The sequence below is a fragment of the Sceloporus undulatus genome, chromosome 1 (assembly GCF_019175285.1).
Source record: "Sceloporus undulatus isolate JIND9_A2432 ecotype Alabama chromosome 1, SceUnd_v1.1, whole genome shotgun sequence".
Taxonomy (NCBI): domain Eukaryota; kingdom Metazoa; phylum Chordata; class Lepidosauria; order Squamata; family Phrynosomatidae; genus Sceloporus; species Sceloporus undulatus.
Genome location: NC_056522.1, coordinates 241350364 through 241358985, shown reverse-complemented (window position 1 = coordinate 241358985; position 8622 = coordinate 241350364). Strand labels below are relative to the sequence as shown.

At 43.1% G+C, this 8622-nt stretch overlaps 1 protein-coding gene across 5 annotated transcripts in view; it reads right to left on the bottom strand.

Moving 5' to 3' along the window:
- Positions 1 to 7512, bottom strand: part of TFCP2L1 (transcription factor CP2 like 1) — a 51064-nt gene extending 43552 nt beyond the window's left edge. For all 5 annotated transcript variants that reach the window (XM_042445487.1, XM_042445488.1, XM_042445490.1 and 2 more), the window contains exon 1: positions 7305 to 7512. In XM_042445487.1, the coding sequence (XP_042301421.1) occupies positions 7305 to 7366 (62 nt within the window). In that variant the 5' untranslated portion in view covers positions 7367 to 7512. The remainder of the gene's footprint in view (positions 1 to 7304) is intronic.
- Positions 7513 to 8622: the final 1110 nt, after the last annotated feature.

Here is an 8622-nt window from a genome sequence, read left to right as displayed (position 1 = left end):
ACTCCATCATCCGAAGTGCTGAATAGAACTGAATCTCATTGACTCAATAGATGTACAGTGCTTCATTCAGTCAAGTGCATTTAGACTACTATTTTTCAGCCTAGCCTACCTCACAGGATTATTGTAAGGACAAACAGGAGGGATCAGATGCACTTCCCTGGGCTTCTTGGAAGAACAGGAAAATCCATATATGATGAAACAAAGCCATCTGCCCATTTATCACAGTATGTTTACTTTAAAATTATCCCGAGGTCAGGTGTTTATTAATTTATCAAACACTTGAGTACTTTCTTCTCTTCTTCTTCTTCTTCTTCTTCTTCTTCTTCCTCCTCCTCCTCCTCCTCCTCCTCCTCCTCCTCCTCCTCCTCCTCCTCCTCCCCCCTTGGGGAAGATAACTTAAGATAATGGATCAGAGGTTTTCTAATACTAATCTTTTGACCAGATCCTATGAAAAACCATTAGCATGTCTTAAAACCAGCACTCCAGAAGAACACCTGTCTTTGAATGCCTCGGGGCTAAACAGAGAAGGTTGCTCTAGCAAAGGGTGAAACACCCCTCCCTCCCCCAGGGCATCCTTCTACTCCTATTTGCATCCCTTTTGTGAGTAACATTTGAAGTATGCTATTCCCTTTTGTTTCAGAAATGTTTCAGTTTCTATCCCTGCCCCATGGGGAAGGGTTGTTAATTACACAACGTGAAATTGCTCAACTCTCCATCTCAAAAGAGTATCTACAGTAGGCAAAGGACAAAGCAGGGTGAACAGGAATAAGAAAAACCTCAAGGAATACGAGCCCTGTAGCATCTAAAATGAATTCATCTAAATCCTTACAATGCAGTTCAGGACAGCAGCCTAGACAAACCTGGGTGCCACCACACCCACACCACTTGCTTGCAACTTGGATGTTCGCTTGTTCAAAGTAATATAATTTTCACAATCCTCCTCACAATTCTTAAATGATTCCACATAACCCAGTTGAAATAATGTATTTCATATTTACAGAGTCACTTGGGTAATTTCACCTGATCTTGATTGGAAAAAAATGCTTTTGACTCATTTCCAATTATAGGCAAAGCAAAACTCCCTGTTTTTCCACACTGAGGTCCATACACAGTAGGTCAAAGGAAGGGTTATGTCCATAGGTCATTCTCCTCTGAAAGTTACCCTTGAAAAAAAATGTCCAGCCTCATATTCAGTGACCCATTGGATTCTGAAAATTTCCCCTCTCATTTTCAGAAAAACAAAGTTAAATCGTATAGACACCACTATGAATGTAAATTTACACAACTTCCTTAATTTCACAGAAACATATAGGATTATAGGGACTAATATATATCTTAGACCATGGTTGCAGGACTTGTGGTCCTCCAGAAGTTGTTTCTTTCACTTCCATCAGCACCAGCCTGGATTGTCAAAACCCAGAGATGGAAGTTGGGAGTTCACAATATTTGGAGGCACACACATTCCCCATTCCTATCACAGTCCAAAAAAAAAAAAAAAAAAAAAAAATAAATAAAAAAAAAACAAAAAACCACCCAAAAAAAAAACACAACACATAAAAAATTTGGGTTTTTTTTAAAAACCCCCCCCCCCCCCCGTGACAATAAGACAGCTCTGATGCTCAGTCTGCTAGAACCAGAATGAGAATTACTGAGGGCAGAGAACCGTCTAATTAAAAAGATTGTATGTACAGCGCTGTGTAAATTTACAGTGCTTCATAAATAAAGGTTAATAATAATAATAATAATAAATTAAAAGATAAAGAATATTAGCATTCACTTAAACATTAATCTTTGAGTAGCACCACTGGCAAAATATTGCATAATCTATTCAACACAACTATTTAAAGAATCTGGAAAGGTTGTTTTTTTTACATAAGGTAATCTACAATTCCACTTCTAATGATCACCAAACTCTTGATTCTCCACTCAACCTTCTTTCCCAAAAGAATACTTTTTCCATCTTCCACCCCCTGTGCTTTTCCTCACTCCCTCATAACTTAATTTAATTATTTGAAACGTTTGTCTAATGTCTCTCAGATCACCAGTGAAAGTTAAAGAGTGACTAGCAGTGTAATCTCAGAAGTAATTAGTTCAGTGTGGCTTACTCACACTGTAGGGGAGTACAAGAGAGCAGCCTCGGTGTCTTAAGGGACTGAAAGAGGAAAATACTTTGTGCACTACGAAGAAACACAATTTAATTATAAAGATTACGACCGTAAACTGTAAACTTATTGTACCCATGTGTATATTGTAGGCCTACTAGCAGCAGCAGAGGATATTGGGCCCAAAACTGGTAGACAGAGGCAGAAATGCAAAAAACCAGCTACACAGGCAGCTATAGCAAAATACAATTACAATTAATTAATGAGGGCCAGTGTGGAGTAGTGATTTAAGCATTAGACAAGGACACTGGGAGACCAAGGTTCAAATCCCAGCTTGGCCATGGAAACCCATTGGGTGATCTTGGACAAGTCACACTCTCTCAGGCTTAGAGGATGGCAATGGCAAACCCCCTCTGAAGAAACATGCCAAGAAAACCCTATAATAGGGTTGACCTTAGGCCGCCATAAATTGGAAATGACTTTGAAGGCATACTACAACTACAACAACACAATATTGTCAAAATATCAAAGAACAGCAGCAAAGGAGAAAGTGCAGCTGGTAGTGTTTTCTTATGGTATACATAAGGAAGCAAGAGCCATGGCAGGTCTCCTTGTCCCTAAGACTGTACTTCAGCAGTGGTTATTGGAATATTAAGGCACTTACCACCACTCCCTAATTTGCCAGGGAAAGACCTGAGTAGCAAATACATTCAGGACACATTTGAACCTGCATTAGCATGTCATTAGCTGCATTCAATGATTTGGCTCCCTCTACTAGCCCATGAGGATAAGATGACTGCCTCCTAATCCTGACAGGTCCTAACTTGTTCTAACTTGATAGAGAATTCAATTCATGAACACATACCTTAATTGGATTAGGCTCTACTAGCTACAATTCAAATCTCAGGTTGTGGCCAGGTTACATGTCCTCCAGCTACAGTACTAAGAAATGCTGCCCAATTTGGCTTCTACTGACTTTTTATCTAGAACACCTCCTAAAACCTTGACTTTAGCCAAGTTCCTCCTTACTTCTTTTTCATGCCTCCCAAGGAACTTGTGACAGATCTGCCTAAATGCTGGGTTATATATTTTCATAATAATAAGTCATTGGCCATCTGTTGAGGATGCTTTGATTGTGATTTCCTGCATGGCAGGGGGGTTGGACTGGATGGCCCTTGTGGTCTCTTCCAACTCTGATTCTATGATTCTAAGTTCAATCAACCACTGTTGCTTGCTCAGCTCAGCACCACCACATACAACTAGGGGTTTGCATATCCATCTGGTTGTGCCTTATCCAGGAAAATCTACAATCTTTTTCTTTCTGACTGGTCTGGATAAAGAGGCATACTGTGTATTTTGAAACAGCATGGCAAAAATAACAGCATTAAATCAAGTCCTTCCTAATTATGTATGTGTATAGCTTTCTATTGGGAAGGTTTAGAATGTAGGTCTTCCAGTGGATGTTACATTACCCACTCCCTTTTTTGCTTAAAGACATTGCAACTGGTGTGGAAATAAAGCAGGAAAAAGCTGGATTAATCAAGCACAGTAAAGCAAGTGAATAAAAGGACCTAGTCATCACTGAAATGGAAGGGGGAGGTTACATAGATCCTTAGATAACTGGTGCCTTCCTCATTTTCAAGATTATTTACTAGTGCTTTGCCAGATACATAACATTTCTACAAAGCCGCTTCACATCTTCCCAGACTTCTTCATAACTAGGCTGATTTAAGGAGTTATGCATCTTATAATGTGGACTCTAGTCTACAAAAGCCTATGCCAATAAATGTGTTATTAAGATGATACAAGATGGGTATTCCAAAATTTCTAGAGGGTGCAGCTGTTAGTTTGTGGCAGCAAACACAAAATCCTGTGGCACTTTGAAGGCAGCAAAGAGCCAGCATGGTATAGTGATTTAGATGCTGGACTAGACTTCCTAGAGACAAGGGACTGAATCACTGTTTAGCCCATGGAGAGACACTGTGGACTTTTTCACATGGGGGAAGGAACCCCAATCCCAAAAGAAGAAAAAAGTGTGTGACTTTGGGCAAACCATACTCTCTCAACCTCGGAGGAAAGCAATGGTGAACACCCTCAAATCTTGCCAAAAATCCCTCATGACAGGGTTGCCATAAATCAGAAAAAAACTTGAAGGCACATAACAACAATGAAAGACAATGCATTTATTACCAAACAAAAACTAGTCATGCTAATTTGCAACAAAAGTTACAAAACCTACAGTCAGGCAATACCTTTATTAGAACCAATTTAATGTACAGAGAAATCATTTAAAATCTCTAAAACCATCTAGATGTTACAAAATTACCTCTCCCAATAGTCCAAAGTATAAATCTACATGGCAACTAGCACAGCCTAGCATCCAAGTCCACAACTTGCACAGACTGATTTGGAATTCTGAAATCCAAAATATTTCAAAATCCAAATTTGTCCAATGGGTGGCTGAGATAGTGACCCCCTTTGCTTTCTGATGGTTCAGTGTACACAAATTTTGTTTCATGCACAAAATTATTTTAAAGTACCGTATTGTGTACAAAATTACCTTCAATCTATGCATATAAGGTGTATACAAAACATAAATGAATTTCATGTTTAGACTTGAATCTCATCCACAAAATATCTCATTACATATATGCACTATTCTGAAATCCAAAATCCAAAGTACGTCTGGTCCCAAGCATTTCAGATAAGGGAGACGCAACCTGTATTTCTTTCCATTTTAAAATGGAATGTGGATCATGACTTCAACATCACATCAAACCTTCTCTCCTCTAATTTCTCCCACTCAGATACATCTCCTACAATGAGGAGACCTGACATTTCTCAAAGTTTGCCACAATTTTGTGCATATCTGCCTCACAGAGCTATTGAATGAAGTTTACTGTGTTGCAGTAAAGTCCACATCAGATGCATTATTGTAGGGTACGGGAATACATAAATTTTATGTGGTCAGTAATATGTTTCATTTCTGCAAATTTAGTATAAAACTTAATTCATCTGAAAAAGCTAATGCTGTTCCACAAAAGCCTATACCACAGGAAAATTTTCTTCCTGGGAGAAAACTCCATTGTGTAGATATGAAGCCATTAACTCCAAGTATGGACTGTATCCTTTCCACCACCAGAACATGCATCAGACAAAGAAATATGAGAACTGTGTCCTTATATACTTTTAAATGCTGTATCTGTGCATGCACACTACACCAATCTCCCTATTAAATGCCTCCCCATCCTTAAAACAGCAGATTAAGGAGACCACTTCATCACCACCAGGCATTCTTAACAGAGAAGCATAAGGGTATAATAAATATCCACAGAGCAATCTGAGGTTCACCCTGCAGCTCCCAGACCTTTTTTAATTACGTATCCTAGCTGGTATCACCACCTAGAAAGCATTCAAAAACCCCAAGGTGAGTGTAGGTAAGATAGAGAGTTAGTGTAGTGGTTTGAGTATAGGACACCCTGCAGGCCAGGGTTCAACTTCTGGCTCACTGGGTGACCTGGGGCAAGTCACACTTTCTCAGCCTCAGGGGAAGGCAACGACAAAACGCCTCTGAACAAATCTTGCCAAGAAAACCCCATGACCTTAGGGTTGCCATAAGTCTGAAATGACTTGAAGGTACACAACAACAACAAAGGTAAAATATCGCCCCCACTGCAATATTCTTTCCCAAGCTTTATAAAATCACTTCCATTCAGATCCCTGAATTGAGACCACCAGCTATCAGTGGTTTGACATGTTGCATCTAACACTAGAGAACCTAATGCAAGAAAGAAGGCATGCCTGCATGGGCCAGATGTGAACGGAGCCCGCTTGTTCAAATGCAGAGAGCTTTCCAACTTCCCAAATAGTGTGGGTCCAACCTAAGAGTGCCACACACCCAAAGCATCTCCACAACATCACAAGTTTCTTCCAAGGGCACAAGTGAACAGTCAACCCCAAGACATACCCACTTGGTCCTTTTTCTCCTCCTCCTTTCTCACTCTCTCTCCCTGCCACCTACTAGAAAATGTAAGTTCCTTAGAATCATAGAATCACAGAGTTGGAAGAGACCCCAAGGACTACCCAGTCCAACCCCCTGCCATGCAGGAAGGCACAGTCAAAACTCCTTGGGAGCTGGGACTTTTTCCTTGTTTGTTGCACTCTGCAAGGAATGCTTTCCACATGGCTGGAGTGCCAAACCCAGATGGAGAGCTCCATAAGAAACCTGTCACTGTTCCTCCCTGCTGCCAGGTGCATTCTTACTATCTGCACCTTCTTCTTCCAGTACCCCCACCAAACCACCTTTAAAAAGCCTCTTCTTCCAGATATGCTGACCTGGGAGTGAGAGCCCCATTAAAACCAGACTCTCCACCCTTGGACTAGGACTCAGGAGACTAGGGTTTGAATCCCTGTTCGGCCACTGGGGGACCTTGAGCAAGTCACGCTCTCTCAGCCTCAGGGGAAGGCCATGGCAAACCTCCTCTGAACCAAGCTTCCCAAGAAAACCCCAAGATAGGTTCACTGCCTTAGGGTCGCCATAAGTCAAAAAGGACTTGGGCTCCAGGGCTCTAGGAGACCCTTGGCACACTCCTTACAATGCTGGAGAGGCCAAACTCCACACTGAGAAGATCCCTAAAAAGAAGCCTCCACTTCTTGGGGGGGGGAGGAGGGCTGACTTGGGAGCAGGGTGACCAGATGTCCTCACTGCAAAGGAGGACAAGGCTCCTCAAAATGGAGGACAGCCAGGAAGAAGAATGGAGGACATGGCCAAAGACAAGCTCACGACGTTCCTAGAAAGAGAAACTCACGCTTCTAATAAGTCCTGCTCCACAGGGAGGTCATTCTGGACTCTCCATTCTGGAGAGAAGGTGGAAATGGAGGACAATGCCAAATGAAAGATCTAAATACACACACGAAATGGAGGACCTTTTGGGAATCCCTCCTGGACAGAAGGTGGAAATGGAGGAGAGGACCAAATAACAGCTCAACACACACACACACATCTCCACGCTTTTTGGCCAAGCTCAAAAAGGAGGCCAGCTGGGAATCCCTCCTGGAGAGAAGGTGGACCTGGAGGACAGGTACGTATATGTATCTGCCTCGAAGTGCTGCTGCCAAGGGAGGACCATTTGGGACGGAGTCCCTCCTGAAGCGAAGGGGGCTGGAGGGAGAGGGCTCCCCTGCTGCTCCTTGGCTACTCACCGGAGGTAGCTGCCTGTGGAGTGCTGGTTGTAATGCTCGGGCTGCGTGTGCCAAAACAGCATCTTCTTCTCCCTTCTCTCCTTCTCCTGCTGCTGCTGCTGCTGCTGCTGCTCCTCTCTCTGCCTTCTCTCCCTGCTGAGCCCCAGGAAAGGCGGAGGGAGTCCTGCTGAGGCGAGGAGGCTGCAGGGACTGAGGGAGCAGGGCTGGAGGGCAGAGAGGGACTGGAGGGCTGGCGCTGCTCCTCGCCCTTTTATGGGCCAGCCCCGCCTGGGCCTCCTCCTCCTCCTCCTCACCCCCCAAGAAGAGCAGGAGGAGCAGGCCCAGGAGACTCCCCAGCAAGGGAGCTCCCTGCTGCTTTTGCCAGGTTCAGGATGATGGAGGACCTTGTTTGGACTCTCTGCTGGGCAGGAGGTGGAGGTGGAGGACAGGGCCAACTAAGAGCTCCAAACAAATGTCAACTCATGCCTCTGTACCATGTTCCAGAGGGAAGGCCTTTGGGAATTCCTCCTGTGGGCTGAAGGTGCAAATGGAGGACAGGACCAAATAAGAGCTCCAAACACTCAAATATATTTATGCTTCTTAGTCTGGCTCCAAATGGAGAACTTTCTGGAATCCTTCCTGGAGAGAAGGTGGAAATGGAGGGCAGGACCAAATAAGAGCTCTATACACTCATAAGTGATATCAGCTCATGCTTCTTTACCATGTTCCTAGGGGAAGACGTTTTGGAATTCCTCCTGTGGGCTGAAGGTGGAAATGGAGGACAGGACCAAATAAGAGCTCCAAACACTCCTATGTCATGCTTCTTAGTCTGACTCCAAATGGAGAACATTTTGGAATCTCTCCTTGACAGAAGGTAGAAACAGAGGACAGGACCAAATAAGGACTCCAAACACCCATACAAATATCAATTCATGCTTCTTTACCATGTTCAAAAGGGAAGATATTTTATAATAATAACTTTATTACGGCCATTTGGCCAGCACAAGGGAAGACATTTTGAAATTTCTCCTGGACCAAAGGCGGAAATGGAGGACGTTACAAAATAAAAGCGCAAAATACACACACACACACACTCATACTTCCTAGCCATGCTCCAAATGGAGACAGTTGAAGGAAACAATTGAAGACATGACAGAATAAAAACTAAAAACACGAACAGAAATGTCAATCCCTGCTTCTTAGTCATGTTCAGAATGGAGGATCTTTTGGAAATCCTGGAGAGAAGGCTGAAATGTAGGACATGTCCTGGAAAAGGAGGATGCCTGGTCACCCTGGGAGAGGCTCGCCTCACAGAAAGGTAGTGAGGCCACATCCTCCC